The sequence below is a fragment of the Diabrotica virgifera genome, chromosome 7, assembly GCF_917563875.1.
Source record: "Diabrotica virgifera virgifera chromosome 7, PGI_DIABVI_V3a".
NCBI classification, from domain to species: Eukaryota; Metazoa; Arthropoda; class Insecta; order Coleoptera; family Chrysomelidae; genus Diabrotica; species Diabrotica virgifera.
Window position 1 is genome coordinate 158,660,008 of NC_065449.1, and position 21,261 is coordinate 158,681,268.

A 21,261-nucleotide genomic window follows, 5' to 3' on the forward strand; every position below is an offset into this window, starting at 1 on the left:
AAAAACAACCACAATTGGGGAAGAAATTCTCTACCACCATGACAACACACCGGCTCACACCTCCACCGTCGCCATGGCCAAACTTTTCAAATTGGGCTCGGAACTTCTATACTATCCTCCGGATTCTCCAAATTTGACAATTTAAGACATATTTTTAATTCCAAACGTAAGAAAATCACTCGCCGAGTAGAAATTTAAGTCGAATGACGTGTTTATCGCCTCTATGGAAGCCTATTTTGCGGACCTCGAGAAAACATATTTTTCCGATGGGTTAAAGAAGTCGAAACATCGCTGGGTCGAATGTATCTAGCTAAAAGGAGACCGTGTTCAAAAATAAGTCACTTGTTTTCAAAAATATTCGTTTTTCTTTTGGGGGCTAAGTACTTATCGGACCGCCCTAGTACATACTGTAATACTTTGAGTATTACCCACAATATCAAACAAATAGAAAAAATACTCTAATAATTAAAAATCATTTTACAATATATAATAAAATACATAAAATATACAATTTTATAGAGTCCACATGTAGAATTAGGCATGGATATTTTACTAGCACAGGTGCAGTCACGCCGTTAGGAAAAATCTAACATTTTATCCTTTTCCGTGATGACTTGATGAAAAATTGTGCAACATAGCTTTCCACTCGTTAGTGCCTCGACGAAGATTGAAGTAATGCGTAGGTATCTTTTTTTAAATTTTTTTTTGTTATTTTTTATTTTTTTTTGTGTAATTTAGGGTTTTCGTAAAACCAATTAGCTTTAAAATTGTTAGAAATAATATTTTTAAAATATTAAAACTATAAATAAAAATATTATAAAATAAAAATTTAAATTCGTATTTTTAGATTTAATCTAACGCGCGACTGCTTACGTGACAAAAGAGAGCGCGACTGTTGCCGGGTTAAGAATAGTTTTTATATCGTCAAAGCCACCGTCATAGCCATATCCACCGCCTACACCCCATCCGCCGCCTCCGCTATCACTGTACCTGAACCCATTGCATATTCCCACCCTTCGTCTCCGTAATAATCGCCCTTTTGCCATGCTTGCCATGAGTGCATCGCCTATAATTGCCACCTTTTCCATCACTGCCTCCAACGCATGCTACCCACTCGCCGTCTCTACCATCACTGCCTCCAAATCCACCGCCTGCTCCCCATCCACTACCTCCGCCACCTCCGCCGCCTCCATCACGTCCACCACGTCCACCGCCTACTCCCCATCCGCCACCTCCACCGCCTAATCCCCATCCGCCAAACCCGCCGCCCCCGCCGCCTCCACCGCCTACTCCCCATCCGCCATCTCTGCCATCACTGCCACTAAATACATCGCCTACTCCGCCCTTTCCACCACGACCGCCTTGGCCGTCACCGCCGTCTCCGCCATCACCGCCTCGACCATAACCGCCGGATCTTTCGTCACTGCCACCAAATACACCGCCTGCTCCCCATCCACTACCTCCGCCGCCTCCACCACCTACGCCGCCTCCACCACGTCCACCACGTCCACCGCCTACTCCCCATCCGCCACCTCCACCGCCTCCACCGCCTAATCCCCATCCTCCGAACCCGCCGCCCCCGCCGCCTCCACCGCCTACTCCCCATCCGCCATCTCTGCCATCACTGCCACTAAATACATCGCCTACTCCGCCCTTTCCACCACGACCGCCTTGGCCGTCACCGCCGTCTCCGCCATCACCGCCTCGACCATAACCGCCGGATCTTTCGTCACTGCCTCCAAATACACCACCTACTCTGCCATAACCGCCTTTTCCAGCACGACCGCCTCGGCCGTCACCGCCGTCTTCGCCTTCACCACCTCGACCATAACTGCCGCCTCGGCCATAATCACCGTCTCTGCCATCACTGCCACCAAATACACCGCCTACTCCGTTATAACCACCCTCTTCGCCATGACCACCTCGGCCATAACCGCTGCCTCCTCGTTTACGACCTCCATCTCCTCCACCATATCCTATTGGGTTAGAAGGTACTGCGGATATAGTTTTGGATATCAAAAGGACGACACAGATGGATGCCTAGAACAAAAAATTAATGTTCAACACCCACTTTGTAAAGACATTACTAAACAGTGATGAGCGCGCTAATAACCGGCAAAATAACGCAATGGACGAAACTAGTACGAATCTACATTACATTACAGAATTTCCCACTTTTAGACGTCTGTGCCAGGAAATTTTATAAAATTCTCCTGTCATAATGAAAGTTGTCATGCTTCTCCGATATTTCTAAACGTGGAAAAGTGTGTAATGTAACCTAAATTTATAGGTTGCTATCGATAATTTTGGACCTCCACTCTCTACTAGTTTTATCTCTTTTTATATCACTACGTGTTATGTTTTCCATCTTTTGCGTTATTTTTCGGTTATTAGCGGGTTTATCACTGCATTTTATTGTTCTATAGTGATGAGCGCGCTAATAACCGGCAAAATATCGCAAATATCGCAAAAGATGGACAACATATCGCCGGTCCAGGATAAGAATGACGTAACTGGGAAAAGCCAAATTTCTCAGGAGAGCAAAAAAAAACGATTTTTAAAATTTTAAAATAGGGATTAAATGAGGAGTAATCGTGCAAAGCATCGGTATGGCGCTTATTGTTACAATGATGTCTTCTATTTTTATCTCTAATGGTTCGAATTTTAATATCCTAATTTAATCCCCCCATTTCAACACGTTTTACAGTTGCGTCATTCTTCATCGAAATTTTTTTAAATATTAGTGATTAAACAAGGAGTAACCGTCCAGAGCATCGGTATGGCATTTATTCGTACAATGATGGCTTTAGTTTCATCCCCATTGGTTCAAATTTCATTATCTCAATTTAATCCTCCCATTTTCAACCCGATTAACAGTTGCGTCATTATTGATCTGAAATTTTTTCTGTGCAAAAAAACTGTTTTTAAAATTATTTATTACGCCGCTTATTCTCACAGCTATGGCTCTTATTTTCACCTCTATTTGTCCGAATTTCGTTATCTTAATTTAGTCCCCCCGTTTTCAACCCTATTTACAGTTACGTCATTCTTCATCTGAAACAAGGTCTAAAATGGTGCGTATTTCAATAACGACGAAACTAAACTGTGGTGGTTCAGCAAATAGTTTCAGTTCTGTCGCTTTTGTATCATCTGTATATAGTATTTTAGAAGTTAAATACACAATAAACAGGAATTAACAAAATTTGCAGTTACGTTGTTCTTATTCCAGACCGGCGATATTGCCGCGTTGTAAAATAAACAAAAAGTACAAAAAATAAAAATGTTTAAAACATATTTCACAATATTATGTAGTTTTTATATCTATGAAAATGAAGATGGCTTACAAAGATTAATTAAAGAATTCGAAGAAAGGGCGCTAAAATACAACATGGTGATCTCAACAGTGAAAACTAGATCGATAGTGATATCAGAGGAACCGAGACCAAGTAAACTGGTCGTAAATAACAAAATAATAGAATAAGTTATGGAAACGGAACATTTGGGAATAAAACTCACAAGCTACGGAAAAGTGGAAGAAGAAGTACAAAAACAAGTGAACACATGGGCGGATCCAGGGAGGGGTCCATGGGGGTCATGTTCCCCTCCGAGAATTTAAAAAATATATAAATTTAAATATTTGCAATTCAAATGTTTTTAGTTTCCAACAAATATACGTATGTACAAAACAGGGGATAAATAGGTCGTCTGGACTAGAATTTAACAAAAGCAGTAACGGAAGCTTCAAGAATGACATAGGATGTTGTGCAAATCAAAATGTTGATAATTTTACAAAGTGCAAATTGTTGACACGACCTTGGCAGCCATCAAAATCGTATCAATTTCTATATTCTGTACACACAAACAAAAAAAAAAAGAAATGAAGAGTTACTTGGGTCACGAGCACTTAGAAAAAAAGCGTTGGTTGGTACTTTCGCACGTTTAAACATGATTGTTTTGCAAGTGTTGATTTTTTTCTTTCTAATGAAAAATCAAACGATGACAAAGCGTTCTCACGAAACCTTTAACATCTTTCGCCAAACTAATGTGCAAAGATGGAGGCATACAATCCCATGAAAAAAATCATACACCAAGGAGTGCGTTCAAGTTGGGCTAGATTTTCTACAAAGTTATCGCAACCCGCAAAAGTCATTCATTAACCAAATAGACTCTTAAAGGTCCAAACTGATAGAAGAAAATAGAGAAAGACTACGACCAATAGTAGAGTCTATATTGTTCTTAGGTCGACAAAATATTTCTCTAAAGCCTGCGTTTCCTCGAAAGCGACACCGAGAAACTGCGACCGTAACACTGCGATGAATAACGTCAGATTAAAATTCAAGGTTCTTCACTGCGGCAATGAAATGTGTAAACTCAGCAAGCGGTGGTTTCCAGCGCATCCTTTGAAACCAATGCTATTGTTTTGTGTGGTACAGTTTTTTATGACGTCATCCATCGCAGTCGTTACGGTCGCAGTTTGTCGGTGCCGCTTTCGAGGAATCTAAGGCTTAAGAGGCCATCGTAATGATGGCCTTCTGCTTCTGGACGAAGATGCTGGATCTAGCAATGAGAAGAATTATTAAGGTTTAAAATCGCATCAGAAGATAAGACTCTTAAACAACACCGATCCTCAGCATCTTCAACATACATTAGCAGCACCACTTTTCAAGTCAAATAATAACATGTTGTGGGGAAATAATTGAACAAATAATGAATCAGGTTCAAAGTGCAAATTATTACTCTGTCATATCTGACGAAAAGACCGGCGTATCTCACGTGAACAGCTTTCTCTAAATTTGAGATACATACACAATAGCAGCATTCGCGAAGATTTGTCAAGTTCATAGACGCTTATGAGAACATAAAAATAATTAATGAAAATCAAGAAAAGAAAGAGGGAAAGAACAAGGCCTCACCAGAGAAGCATTGGAAAAATAGTATTCAACTTGTTAAAACAACTGCACTTGAATACGAAGAAATGTGTAGGAATCGGTACTGACTTTAATAATACTTTAATATCGATAAGTTTTGAATGACTTTATGTCACTGAAAAGTGTGTGAAAAGTGCCTTAAAATTCACCATTGTAACCCTATTTTTTTTTAATTACCACCAGACCCCAAAGTACCCCTCATCAAAAAAGGTCATGGCCCCTCCCGAAAATCGGTCCTGGGTCCGCCCTTGAGTGAACATGCTGAACAGATAGCAGGATCTGCTGCAGAGACTGCTGGAAACAGCAGAAATGAGAGACTTGCGAAAAATAACAAACCATACTCTAAAAGACAGAGTAGGAAGTGAGGAAGTACGAGCTAGATCTGGTATAGAAGAAATAAACATGTGGACGAAGAGGACGAAAAATATAATGGAATCAACACATAGAAAGAATGACAGAAAATAGAATAGTACGAATAGCAAGAGACAAATCGCCAATTGGAAGAAGATCATTGGGACGACCGAGGGAAAAATGGTCAGAAAACGTCAATTCAGGCTAAAAACCAATTTAAATAGGCATTGAGCCTATTTGTAAAGTAGGAAGAAGAAGAAGAAGAAAATTTTATATTATAGTTATTATACGTGCAGAAGATGGGCCGATTCGGGCCACGATCGGTCGATTAGTTTGTAAACTTAACATCAGTTTATTAAATTTCAGAGAAAAAGCTCGTTTCTAAATAACTGTACAGGTGTTTTTTCAATGTTTAGAAGGGTTCATTCTCTTCGTACGGACTCAAATTTTCATGTTTTTAACAAACACTTTTAATTCAAAATTGCTTATTTATAAATAAAATTCATGCCGAATGAAGTACCATTTTTTTACTTATAAACAATTAAAATATCGGCACCGTTTTAACCTTCACAAAAAAAAACAAAATACACCATGTGAAAGGATATAAAAATACATCTTAAAAAAATAAGTTTGTATCACTTATAGAAACAAAGATATTTGTTCACAGAGCAATTGTTTTGTCAAAAAAGGTAATTTCGTACTCACAAGCTGAAACTTGTTTTAATCGATAGATTGTAGTGCTAATAATATGCAATGTTTAAAATTTTTCCAAAAATTTTCCATGGAAACCTATCCATTTATAACACATTTTTAAACAAATTATAAAAAAATCTGCCCTTTCTGTTCGAAAAAACTATTTTTGATAATTTGGGTTATTTTAAGGCGATTATTTCATTCATAGGAGATTCTGACCAATAGAAAGCTACAGATATCTAAATTAAATTGATAATTTTTGATAATTGCCCGTCGTCAAGTATATTACGTCAGATGCCCTTCGTTGCTATGAAAAAATACATTCAGTGATATTAATGACAATTAATGTTTTAAAAATTATAAAAGTGATGACTTTCAACCGTCAAAAATTTATAAAAACTGTGTATTTAATTGTACTAATTTGTACTTACATAAATAAATTACAATAAAATTTTGGTTTTGAACAGTTTTATGCATGAAATAATCGCAACAAATTGCACTCGATCTCTAAAATTAATGTAGAATTTTAGAGCTCTTGTGCAATTACTAATGAAAGTTAAATCTTGTGGTTTTTCCATAAAATGATTACTTGCAAATAAACAATTAAAAATGCCGAAAAAGCAAATTTTAGCGGCTTCGGGGTCATTTTTTATGGAGAAAAAGTTGAACATCGATTTTAAATAAAAAATATTAGAAAGCTCAAAGTAGTATCAGACTAAACAATTTTTTATTTTATCTTATTAATTAATATTAACGTTAGAATAAATGATTGGTTTCAAATAAAAAATAAATTATTTGTTAATTTTTTTTATAAATAAGCAGATTCCTGTTGTAAACTTTTTACTGTACTGTTGTAGCATCATATCCTTTCGACTAAAACAAGAACCAGCTTATGGGTAAGAAATAATCAATGTTTTTGGGGGGTTCCGACAAATAATCCCCGAACAAATAATCCCGGACAAAAATCCCCACAAATAAGAAAACACACAAAATTCATAGAAATCCTAACGCAACAAGGTATAGACTTTAACACTGTGGCCCTTATTAAAAACCTATATTGGGATCAAATAGCGTCAATCAAAATAGACAATCGCCTGACAGCAGAAATATCAATAAACGACGAGTTCGTCAGTGCTGTGTATTTTCTCCACTTTTATTTAATATATATTCCAAAAAGATCTTTCAAAATGACCTCAAAAATATAGAAGAAGAAATAAAAAAGGATGTGTGTGTACTTGGTACGCACGTAAGAAGTTACACTTCTATTATATGATTCCAATGAAATTAATATATTATGTACTTTAATTAAACAGTTTATTTATATTTTATTTAAAAATTAAACTAATTCTAATACTTACTACTTTCCAAACATTTTTAATAAAAAATTAGATACCAAAAATTAAAAAAATAAATGAATAAAACACACACAAACACATTGAAAAATGCAACAAAGAAATGATTTCTGAACAAACATTGTTGGCAAAAATTTTAACTAAATACGCATTTTCTGAAAAAAATTATATAACAAATATATTCACAATCATAAAATGTATAAGAAAAAATAAAAAAATAAAAACTTGCATTGGGATTCGAACCCGCGTGCTTAGACAGGAAATCCATTTACACACACCCGACACCCGTCTTGACCACTTATACGTACTTGTCATGTGGGAAGATAGGTTAACTGAACGTTTTACTGTTTGACAGTTCTGAATTTAATCAAATTAGTTTGATGTTTGTGTGTATGTTCACAAAGGGCATTAAAATATTAAAATATAACAAAACATATTATAGTAAGAAAACAATAGGTATATTAGATGAAGAGTGGTAGAAATTTTGTTGGTAATCAAATTATGTAAATCGAAGCATTACCTACTATAAATAGATAGGTAAGTACCTACATACATTTTCCAAATAGGTAAGTACCTGCCTACGAATAGAATAGAATAGAAATATGCTTTATTGTCAAGAAAAATTTAACAATTTTATAGACAAAGTTTACAAGAATCATAAATAAAAACAATAACAAATACAATTTACTAAAATTATACAAATCGTCAATATAAATAAAACATAATAAAGTGAAATAAAAATCAGTAACAATCTATTGCAAAATAAAAAAAAATTGCAAATTGCGTAACCTACCTTAAGAAATTTAATAAGTTATATTACTGCATATGACACTCAGATTTAGATTAATATTCTACTTATACATAAGAATACTGTAATTTCTTAGTTATTGGTTAAGAATCTCTGCTACTGAATAATATGGTCTTTCAGATAAATAGGCTTTTGTCATTTTACGGAACTTGGGGAAAGATGTTGCAGATTTAAGTTGTAGAGGGAGATGGTTGTATAGTTTTTTTGTAGAATATAATATAGATTTCTTTAATAACTCCCTGGACGGGATCGGTAAATAAATGTCAAAGGTAGAATTTTTGGTGGAGTAGTCATGTCCAGGTCTTGTACAATCTATGTAATTTTTTATTACAATACTGAAACATGTACAATTAAGTACGTACCTGTTGCTTTTAAAAACTATTTAAAAAGTTACTACAATTATAAACTTGCTTTTGTCTGTGTCCTCATAACCATACAAACTAATATACAGTATTTTTTTATCCATTACCTCCATATTGAACAATTATTGACATGTCATTTGAACACCCAATCAGAGCAAAGGTATAATGCGTCTGCGCCGGGGAACAAGATTTTATATGAATTCGCGCATATTAAATTTCACTCCCATCGCGCCTAAAGAAGTATAACTTCAAAAATCAACGGAGAATACGTAAACAACTTAAGATACGCAGACAACACTGTCATTATTGCGGACAGTTATAAGGGTTTACAACGACTTTGAATGCCATAACCAGAGAGGAAGATAGCTTGAGGCTGAATACAAACACAAATAAAACAAAAGTAATGAAGGATGCTAAAGATCTCTTGAACACTTAAACAGAGCACGTGACCAAGGACGAGGTGCTGAGTAGAATGGGGGGTTAAGATAGAACTCATAAAAATATTGTAAAAAAGAGAAAAACGAGTTACCTAGAACATATTTACAGAGGAGAAAAGTACAACTTTCTACGACTCTGGACTTTCTAGGTCCAGGAAGAAGAAAATGCTCCTGGCTGAGGAATGTAAGAGATTGAATAGACATGGACACACATTCGATACTAAGAACAGCTGAAGATAGAGAGCAATTTGCTGTAGTTATATCCAACCCTTAGTAATGGAGAAGGCACCTTAATAAGAAGAAGAAGGAGTAGAGGTAATGAGCCACAGTCATTTAAAACCTGGTGTTAGAAAAGGCTGCTTAGAATAGGATGGACGCCGAAGAAACCGAACACGGAAGTATTGGGAGAAATAATATACACAATAAAAATAAGAAAGGTACAGTATCTGAGACAAGTAATGAGGGGACGGTGATACGAAATGCTAAAATTAATAATACAGAGAATAATAAGTCAAGGAAGGAGTACGGGAAGAAAGAGGGTGTTAAGCATAAAACATTTAAAAAACTGGTTTAAATACAGTTCAATATAACTCTTCAAAGCGCGGTAGATGGGGTAAAGATATTGTGATGTTATATCCAAACTCCGATTGGGAGACGGCCCTTAACACGTTGCCGGACAGTGCGTCAAATGTATAAGCAAGTGTTGTGACACTATAAGTATGTATTTTACAAAATAGAATAGGGACAAATGTAACGTCTATAGACGTTGTCTCACATTACATCAATCGAAATTAGACGTCTACATATAGACGTTTTGCCCGTCGTCAACGTGTTAAAGAAAAAGACTAAATAGATAAATTTAATAAAAAAAGGGATATTATAGCATGGAATAAATGTTATTATTTTTATAATATCAAAAATTAAATTAACAGACTCACCACTGTTGCAGGCACACCCCACATCTTATAATATTTAAAATAAACAAAATATAAAGCGAATAGGCAAATTGTTCTTTTTATATACAATTTATCTCCATAAAATTTTTATAACGTAGAGTATGTTGATACTTTTATTTTAGTAAACCCCGGATTTTACGCCCCGAAATGACGAAATGATGAATTTTTGTGCTGCATTTTTTTTAGTAATTACACTGATATGATTGTTTACTAACTATTTTATTTGGGAAATAACTCACAATTTAAGTTTAAAATAATATTTGTTTTGACGATTCGGCGTCCTGTTCGGAAAACGTTATCAAAATAAAAAACATTAATAAATTAAGCAACAAGAGATAATTTAAAAATTTTGCTATTAATTTTGTGCTGATCTATCAATACGTTATTAGAAATTTGCTATAAATACTGTATATATGGTAAAAAATGTTTGATGTAATACGTAAATATAGTTTAAATATAGAAAAATATAATTTTTAATTCCTGTAAGGTTGAAGTTTTGCTTCCTCTGCTGATTTTTCTGCTAATTATAGTGTTTTTAAGACAATGGCACCATAATTCGGTATTTTTTTATTGAATTGATTCGTCTCGATTACAATGATCATTGACACAGGTACAATGATACATTATTAAACAATACATCTAATCTAACCAACCCTAAACATTCATCCTTGGACATAGGCCTCCTCTTCATTCTTCCGTATCTCTCTATCTTGGGCAATTTGCCTCCATTTTGACCCAGTGTGCTTCTTCAAGTCATCTGACCATCGCATTTGTGGTCTTCCCTTTTTTCGTTTGTGGTTCCACGGTCTCCAATGTATTACCATCTTAGTCCATCTTTCATCCTTCTGCCGTAGGGTGTGTCCGGCGAACTTCCATTTAAGCTTTTAGGTCTGGATCCCGCGTATGAAAAAAAAGTTGATTAATAGCAAGCTGAAAATTTGTTAATAGTTTAAGGGTGTCTAGTCGGACAAACTTTCATATATGGGAACACTGGAACAGGGGAAGTTTTAATTGTGGAACAGGTTAAAAATTTGGAACGGTCAGACCACGAAAACGGCACATGTATTTTGTCCGACAGAACAGACTTAAACTCTCCGAACAGAGATTAAACTCTCATGCAAAAATCAGACTGCTATTAATCACCAAATGGGCGTTTTAATGAGTGGAACATGTAGAATATGTCAAATGACAGGAATTATGACAGGTAATAAATAGCAGTCTAATTTTTGCATGAGAGTTTAATCTCTGTTCGGAGAGTTTAAGTCTGTTCTGTCGGACAAAATAAATGTGCCGTTTTGGTGGTCTGACCGTTCCAAATTTTTAATCTGTTCCACAACTAAAACTTCCCCTGTTCCAGTGTTCCCATATATCAAAGTTTATCCAACTATACACCCTTAAGCGATTAACAAATTTTCAGCTTGCTATTAATCAACTTTTTTTTCATACGCGGGATCCAGACCTATTTGCTACTTGGGTTGAGACATCCTTCACTTTTGTTTTGTTACGGATCCATTCGTTTCTTTTCCTGTCTGATAGTTTAATGTTCAGCATTTGTCTTTCCATGGATCTTTCTGTCTTTGCTAATTTCCTTATTTTATTTTGTAAACGTCCATGTCTGAGGGCCATATATTAGAACAGGGAGTATACATTGATTGAAGACTCTTGTTTTTAGATATTGCGGGTATTTTCTGTTCTTTAGAATATAAGACAGTTTTTCGAATGATGCCCAGGCCAATTTTATCCTTCTCTTTATTTCTTCGGTCTAATTTTCTTTATTTAATCTAGTGATTTGGCCTAGATAGTATATATACTTGTTACTTGTTCTATTCGTGTTTGTGCCACTGTAATTATTAGTTTTTCTTGTTGATTGGTCCTGGTTTTTGTTTTACTGTAATTCATCTTCAGTCCTCTTTTTGTCGATTCTCTATCTAGTTCTTCCATCATTCTTTGTAGTTCTTCACTTCTTTCTGTTATTAATACAATATCATCAGCATATCGTAAGTGATTCAGATATTGCCCGTTTATGTTTATACCCAAGCCATCCCAGTGTAGTTGCTTGAACACATCTTCTAGAGCTTGGTTGAATAGCTTGGGCGAGATGGTATCTCCTTGTCTTACTCCTCGGTTTATTTTAATAGGCTCCGTTGGTTTAATTAGCTTAATAGTTGTTGTTGTCTTATTATACAGGGTGTCCCGAAAAGATTGGTCATAAATTATACCACAGATTCTGGGGCCAAAAATAGGTTGATTTAACCTCACTTACCTATATACAATATTGCACACAAAAAAAGTTACAGCCCTTTGAAGTTACAAAATGAAAATCGATTTTTTTTCATATATCGAAAACTCTCAAAGATTTTTTATTGAAAATGTACATGTGGCATTTATATGGCAGCAACATCTTAAAAAAAAATTTTGGTAAAATTTGTGAACCCCATAAAATTTTTATGGGGGTTTTGTTCCCTTAAACCCCCCAAACTTTTTTGTACGTTCCAATTAAATTATTATTGTGGCACCATTAGTTAAACACATTATTTTTAAAACTTTTTTGCCTCTTAGTACTTTTTCGATAAGCCAGTGTTTATCGAGATATTTTGAATATTTGTCGAATCCACCACATATTTGTATATGGTTAAGGACGATTATAGAGACCTGTTAATAATCTGAAAATTTATTTATAATTTACATTTTTAGGTATATTTTGAAAAAGAAGCTACATCTCGATAAAAGGTGACTTATGAATAAAAGACTAAGAGGCAAAAGTTTTAAAAATACTGTGTTTAACTAATGGTACCACAATAATACTTTAATTGGAACGTACACAATCATTTGGGGGGTTTAAAGGAACAAACCCCCCATACAATTTTTACGTAAATATATTGAAAAAGAAGCCGCATCTCAATAAAAACTGACTTATCGAAAAAATACTAAGAGGCAAAAAACTTTTAAAAACGTTGTGTTTAACTAATGGTACCACAATAATGAATTAATTGGAACGTACAAAAAAGTTTGGGGGGGTTTAAGGGAACAAAATCCCCCTAAATTTTTTATGAGGTGGACAAATTTCACTAAAATTTTGTTTCAAGATGCTCCTGCAATAAGAGTGATACATGTCCATTTTCAATAAAAAATCTCTAATAGTTTTCGATATATTGAAAAAAATCGATTTTCATTTTGTAACTTCAAAGAGCTATAACTTTTTTTATGAGCACATTTGTACTAAGGTAAGTTAGGTTAAATCGAACTATTTTTGACCCCAGAATGTGTGGTATAATTTATGACCATTCTTTTCGGGACACCCTGTATATATTTGTAAGTAAGTCGGTATATTTGTAGTCTATTCTGCTGTTTTGTTGGGAATTCTTTACTGCCAAGTGTTCCACACTATCAAATGCTTTTTTGAAGTCAATAAATGCCATGTATAGTGGGATATGATATTCGTTAGCTTTTTCGATTAATAACTTCATTGTTAAAAGGTGGTCAATTGTACTGAAGTTTTTTCTAAATCCGGCTTGTTGTCTTGCCTGGTATCTATCTAATTTAGTTGTTAATCTGTTTGTTAATATCTTGGTTAATAGTTTGTACATCACATTTAGTAAAGTTATGGGTCTGTATTTCTTTAGATCCTTTTTATCTCCTTTCTTAAATAGTAACATTGTCACTGCTTCATTTCAAGTGTTGGGTATTTGTTTTGTCATTAAAATTTTAATCATAAATATGTACAAAACGTCTCTAGTTGTTTTTCATCATTTTTTAGCATTTCTACAGTTATCTTGTCTTTTCCTGGCGATTTATTATTCTTCATCTTCTTGAGCGTTCTTTTTATCTCATTAAACAATACATTCATGCAATAAATACATACATTATTAAACAGTAGAATAACAGAATAAAACAGTAGGGGAGGCAAGTATGCTAAATTTGCAGTTACTCGAACGTTATAGGGACCTAATGGGTTGTGAAGATTAGGTCCTAAAACCAAAAAGGTTAAATTATGTTTTCCAGTTAGTGGGAACTTTCCATTCCCTAATTAATTTTTCCACTTCCAACAATCGTTTTTTTCCGATTATAGCGCCATCTATCCAAAATTCTAAAAAATGTCTCGAATAAAAGTTACTTATTTTTATGTAAGGAATTTAAATCTGCTGGCCTATGGTGCCGAAATTTTGACATTGACAGCTACAACTTCTAAAATGCTGCACATAGCTCAGAGGAAACTGGAAAGGTCAATGCTGAGTATATCACTTCGTGACCGAGTTAGAAATGAAGATTTAAGACGAAGAACAGGAGTTACCGATGTAATTCCCCGAATTGCCACACTGAAATGGAACTGGGCCGGACACGTCGCCGAAACAGTGATAAAAGGTGGATGCAGAGATTACTTAAGTGGAGGCCGAGATTAGAAAAAGCAAGAAGAGGAAGACCCCTACTCGTTGGACTGACGATCTCAAGAAAATGTCAAGAAATTGCTCAAATTGCAAAGTGCTCAAGATAGAGTACAACGGACAAAAATGAGGGAGGCCTGTTTCCAGTAGTGGACGCAAAGGGCTGGGTGATGATGATAATAATAACAAACTCCCCTCTATTAAGAGTCAAGTTTCTCCCCATGTGATTTTCTGACGCGGTCGAGTAACTGCAAAAATTCGAGATTGGTCTCCCCTACCATAAGTGATTTACAATACATGAGCATTTACAGTAGGAAAAATGAAAGAATACCCATGAACGAACATATAAAACACGCTGTATTTTCCTGTCACTGTGTCACACAAAAAATTGGCCAGCGCAAGTACATGTAATAATTATTGTTACATGTACGTGCACTGGACAATTTTCTTTGTGACACGGTGACAGGAAAATACAGCGTGTTTTATATGTTCGTTCATGGGTATTCTTTCATTTTTCCGACTGTAGTTATATTTTATTGTACTTAAATGCTTTATATTTCGGAGATAGCTTATGGTTGTGAAGATCATCATTTGTACCGGGTGTCCCAATAAGAATGGCTCTCGGCCATATCTCATTAACCATTTATAGTAGAGCTTTGAAATAAAAAATTTTATAACAAAAGTTGCCTCAGGAAAAGCCTGGAAATTATTTTCATAATTATGGGACCACCGCTAGAGGGCGTAATTGAATATCAAAAATTAAAAAATCTAAATTTTACAAAATTTTCCTAATGAAGGGGCACTGGAAATCCGATCGTCGTATTCTTCATAAAATTCTACGCATATTTGATTTGACAAGTTTAGGTCTACCTTTGGAAATAAGAGGTGGGGGTGAGTGGGAACCTTGTTATGAAAAACTGGCTGTGAGTCCGGTTCTGCTTAATCAAATTTTGCAAACTTAATCTTGTTGAAGACAGATCTTTTTCGTCAATGTAAAAGTTATGATTTCGAACCAACTTACTGAGTAATATGCCATCTAGAAGGCGTTATTTAATTTTTTTCAGAAATCTAGTATTCCTTGGAAAATATTAAACACAAACATGCATTTTTAATACCATATTACAAAATTAGATAAAATTAGCAACAGAATAGCGAAAACCGCATGTTAATACCTTTTTTCTATCTCGAGATATCTTACAAAACGTGTAAATTTAAAAACAACTACTGTTACTGTCACCGGTAGTCGAAATTCATTAAAAGTAGTATGCTATGGAAACAACAAAGAAACATTTTCCAGCTGTCAACGTATATTAGGTCTTTTCAACGCTTCTCATTTGTTTCGAGCCTCGTTCATACCTCGCATATTAATATTATACACGGATTATACGGCATATGACAGAGGCTAGAAACAAATGAGAAGCGTTGAAAAACCCTATTACAAAGAAATAAAAACAACTATTTAGTGATGACATAAACGTTCAAATTTTTGCCCATCATTTTCGTTGCAAACATTTACTCTTTCAAGAGTAGATTGAACAGCAGTCTCAATTTCTGCTCTCGATATGATTTGAGTGGCGTTTAGTATTCTCTGGATAATGTATTCTAGAGTAGTGTATGATGGGCAACAATTTGAATATTTAGGTCGTCACTAAGTAGTTCTTTTTGTTCTGTGTTATATTTAATTTTAATAGTATTGTTTCTCTTTATATTGTTGCTTTAATTAATTATATTTTTATACGTTGACATCTGGAAGATGTTATTTTGTTTTTTTCCACAGCAAACTACTTTTCATTAACTTAGTTTACCGGTGATAGTAACAGTTATGTATAAAATTTACACGTTTCTCGAGATATCTTGAGATAGAAAAAAGGTATCGACATGCGGTTTTCGCTATTCTATTGCTAATTTAATCTAATTTTAAAAAGTATGATTAAAAATGCATACTTGTATTTAATATTTTCCAAAGAAAACTGGATTTCTGAAAAAAATTAAATAACGCCTCCCAGCTGGCTTATTACTTATTAGGATGGTTCAAAATTATCACGCTTACATTGAAGAAAAAGATCTGTCTTCAACAAGACCCAGCTTTCAAACATTGATTTAGCAGAACCGGACTTACAGCCATTTTTTCATAACAAGGTTCCCACTCACCCCCACCTCTTATTTGCAAAGGTATAAAGGTTTGCATAAACTTGTTAAATCAAATATGCGCAAAATTTGATGAAGAATAAAATAATCGGATTTCCAGTGCCCCTTCATTAGGAAAATTTTGTAAAATTTAGATTTTTTTATTTTTGATATTCAATTACGCCCTCTAGCGGTGGACCCACAATTATGAAAATAATTTCCAGGTTTTTCCTGAGGAAACTTTTGTTATAAAATTTTTTATTTCAAAGCTCTACTATAAACGGTTCCTGAGATATGGCCGAGAGCCATTCTTATTGGGACACCCGGTACATCATTTTGGTGAATTTAGTGCTACATTCAGGTTACTCTTGAGTCCATGAAGTCGTCGTTCATGTTGGCATTTTGGATAACCGAAGAGAATATGTTTAACTGACAACTGGCATTTGCAATACTGGCACATAGGAGGGACTTTAGAAGCCATTAAATATCCATGTGTTAGTCTGGTGTGTCCAATTCTTAGCCTTTTAAGTATTACGTTTGATTTTCTGCACATTTTCGGTGGTTTAAATGTACCGTAAACATGGCCTACTTTGCCCAGTGGGTTCAACTTTGCCCACTGTACGGGTTATAATATTTGTAAAAAAAAATACTTGGCAACATAACAAAGTACCACAGACGTTTACTCGCGCACTAAGAAACATGCATAAATCAAGACAGTGTAATCTAACTTGTGTGAGTGAAGTTTAGTGCTTGTAGTAAGGTAAGAAATTTGAACACGTGTTTGTAGTTTTTTTAGGGTAAAAGCTAAGCACTGCTGGGTATACACCAGTAGGAATATTAACTAAATATTTGTTTATACGTCTTATTTAGTATTGTTTTAACTGAATTTGAGATGAAACGTTTATCAGGGATTACATGTTTCTTCTTTATAAAATAAAATCCAAGTGGGCAATGTTGTCCTGTCATTTGTCTTTAATTTTTTATTTTTTATATATAAAATGTTTTAGAGGCATTTAAAAGGAAACGGAAGTGTGCTTTTGAGTTTTACGCCACAAATTATTAATTTTTACGTAAAACAGCATGTCAGTATTTACCTAATTGTTTTTTTTTTCGTTCAAGGACCAATCAAAATGCCAAGATAAAGCAGAAAAAAAGTGGGAGCAAGGCAGTATATAAACTACTCTGAAACCATGCTTGAACGAGCTGTGGAAGCAGTGAGAGGAGCTTTAAGTTCCCGTCAGGCAGAAGAACGTTTTAAGGTGCCACGCCGAACTATTCTGAATAAAATTAAACGAACGCATGTTTCCTCTATTGGCCATCCATGAAGGTTTGTATTTTTGCCACCTAATTCTACAGGGCTACACAACCACTTGATGTTGGATTTTTCCGGCCTTTAAAAAGAGCCTGGAAAAAGATCCTTACTGATTTAAAAACTAGTCAACCTAACTTAAATTCAGTTGAAAAATCCATCTTTCCTCAATTGTTAACAAAACTAATAGACGTGATTGAACCAAATGTTCAAAAAAATCTTCAAAGTTCATTTCGTGCAACTAGAATTTGTCCCTTTGGCCCACATGAAGTACTAAAAAAGATGCCAAATGAGAGATTTGCCAAAAGAGTAAGTTCTGAAATTGATAAATGCATTATTAAATTTTTTTAACAAAAACATAAACAAAAAAGAAAGGGAATACCATTGAAAAACAAAAATAAAAGTTGCTTAATACTGAACCCGGTCAATCAGTTCAATTTGAAGGAATTGGTCAGAATCAGGAGGGAAGTGGGAACGAGGATTTAGAAGAAGAAATAGAGATGGAGACGAGTGATAACGAAAATTTAGCAGAAGAAATGGAGATGACTAACAGTGACGATGATATTGGTGGGAGGCAGATGAATTACATGAAGAAGAGCAGGATGAAATGGTTGAAAATATCGAGTCTGATGAAAATATCGAAGTAGATGGAAATAATCTAAAAATTGGTGCTTTTGTGGTGGTCCAATTTCTTACAAAAAAAAAACCGTTAAACATTTCATCGGAATTATAGTAGTAATAAACGACGACAATACATACTGCACCGTAAAATTTTTAAGAAAAAATATAAATCGTTTTCTTTATCCAAACATATTAGACATATCGGACGTCAATTTTGAAGACATAAAAATATTAAAGGAACCTTCCAAAAGTAGAAGAGGATATTTTTTTTAAAGAAAATTTAAGTTTTTTTCAGTTATAGTTTGTCGAGTTTTTTTTTAAATAAAAGTGTAATATTTTTTCTAATTTTATAATATAAGTGTTATAATTTTTTTTCTAATTTTTTAATAAAAGTTTCTCCGAAATTAAAGATAACTACTGAAAAATAGAGCTTTTTGTTCTAGTTTTTATTAAAAAATAAAATTAAAAACGTATATCGTGGGAATAGTAGACAAATTAAAACGTATGCCATGGACAAAGTAGTCCCATTACGTTTTAATTTGACCCTACAGTGAATTTAAAATAGGTGGGCAATGTTGAACTTTTCCGGGGCAACTTTGACCACCTTGTATTTTTTTTTCTCGACTGTGTTACAGATTTTTATAAGAAATGATAAGAACATTCTCGGTTAATATTTCGAGAGTTCTCAAAATAAGTTTTCTATTTATTTATATGTGCTAAGAAAAGAAATATTTAAATAAAACTGAAATTTGCTGGGCAAAGTAGGCCATGTGTACGGTACCAATATTTGGTTGATTTTCTTTCGATTTCGAAGGCAGCCTATTGCAATAATTTTGCCAGCAGTTGAGTGTTAAACGATAAAAACGACGTTTTAGGTTTATGTCTATTTGAATACTTCATGATCACTGGATGATGATAGTGCTGATCCGGCTGCGTCTTTCGTTGCCCTGAATACTTACATGCGAGGGTATCCAGATGAGCTAGTAAGTTAATTGAGTGATGGATGGATTGAACAATTGGAAGTCTAGTGAAAATATTTTGTATCCAGTTGATAGAAGCAAAGGAGTCAGTGTAAATTGCTGGAGAGGTGCAAGTAAGTCAGAGAGGATTTATAGCGTGAAGTATTTCTACTAATTCAGGAGTATGAATGCTACAAAACGATAAAAGGGACGATGTTTTGATGATGTCAGTTAGCGTTGTCAGTGTATATTATTCGATCATATTGTAATTGACTAACAGTATTTAGGAAAATGTGTTGGAGAGTTAACGGATGTGTTTCATGCTTGGGATATTGACTTAGGGTGGTATCTACTTTAACGACAGTTTTATTCCAAGAAGGAACGGAGGTGATCTTATTGGGGAACGTAACTACCAAGTCTATATTTTGTGAAAGCGGCGAGAGTAGCTGTCGAGTCGTGGGTAGTTTGCCCGAAGTAAGATCAATATTTTCTGGGGGTTAGTTATCAAAGAATATACATACAAAGTTACTGGACTTAATTTGGTCTTAAATTTCTATAAAATAGACTTTTTTAGTGTTATTCCCCAAGCGAAGGTTAGGAATTTTCGTAATCCATTGTATTTTGTATAATAAAAATGTTCATGTGCCATGTGCTTTGCCCCGAATTGTAAACGCTATATAGTAAAAGAGAGGTATGTACATAGATTCTTTGTGTTTGCAAAGGATCTTGTTGAAAAAATATGTGGATTTCATTACTAAGGTAAGAACATATCGTGACGTACGTAAAAGATATAACCTACTTCTGTCCCCGAACATATTTAATCCAGTTATTTCTTTGCCCTAATCTATTTTTGGATATAGGAAAACGGGAGAACTCTACTCCACTATTTCTCCATGTAAGGAAATAATCAAAAACGACAAAAGAATCGTGATTAGGCATTTTTTTTAAAAGAAACCTAATTATAATGTACGAAAAAGCGTCCCTCGTGGCTAACAACATTCGCCATCATGAAAAGCACTGTTGAAATGTTATATTCCTTGTCAACCCTCCCAGCGGATAAACCAAAATTCTAGACTTAAGGTAACTCTACAGAGTGATTGATTAATAGGGTAAAGCTCAATAGCTTCGCTATAGGAATAGATAGCAATAAAACTTACTAACAAAAATTTTAGCCATCTTTGAGCTTCATATTACAAAATTAGTTAGAATGTTACAGGGTGTTCGGTAACACAGTGGCAGACCAAACTTATTTATTTTTAAATGGAACACCCTATATTTTATTCTAAATTCGAAATCCTGTTAGCTTCTTCATCACAAAAATATATAGGTTTGTTAGGTTATACTGGGTATTTACAAAGTTATAACCAATTTTATATGAAAATCGTAACAAGTTCAACTCCCTGTATAAATAAAAATAAGCAAAACAACAATCGTTTATTAATGCCATAATATAAATTTTCAGGAATGGTGGATATTGCTAATTTTCTTTATATCAAATACAGGGTGAGTCAAAACGCAAGTACATTATTTTCTCAGTAATTTTAAATGGAACACCCTGTATTTTATATCAATATGAAAAAGTACCATTACCGTACTTTAATTTTTTGATAACAAACCCTATGTCTACATTTATTAGTTTTCGAGATATTTTCATTTTTCAATGGTCCAGTAGCGTGGCCACCCAAATCACCAGAATTTAATAAACTGGACTGATTTTTTTGCGGGTACGTTAATAATGAAATTTTTAAAATACCTCTAACAACAAGGGATGAGATGAAAAATAGATTACAAAGTGTATTTCGATGTGTTAATTTACAAATGCTCCGTAGAGTAAGTAGCTCATTCAATGATCGTTTTTAGGCGTACACAAATGTGTTAGGAGATAATTTTGAACACCTTATGGAATATTAAAAATATTTTATTAAAAGTAGCTTCTAATTTTTTCAAAAATGTTTTTTTGCAAAATGTATTACTGA

The 21,261-nt window shown here is 34.3% G+C and overlaps 1 protein-coding gene across 1 annotated transcript in view; it reads right to left on the reverse strand.

The window, feature by feature from the left end:
* Nucleotides 1–462: 462 nt before the first annotated feature.
* The window catches only part of LOC126888491 (uncharacterized), a 50,584-nt gene continuing 29,785 nt past the window's right edge, over nt 463–21,261 (reverse strand). The window contains exon 3 of the mRNA XM_050656827.1: nt 463–1,394. Within this exon, the coding sequence (XP_050512784.1) occupies nt 982–1,394 (413 nt within the window). The 3' untranslated portion in view covers nt 463–981. The remainder of the gene's footprint in view (nt 1,395–21,261) is intronic.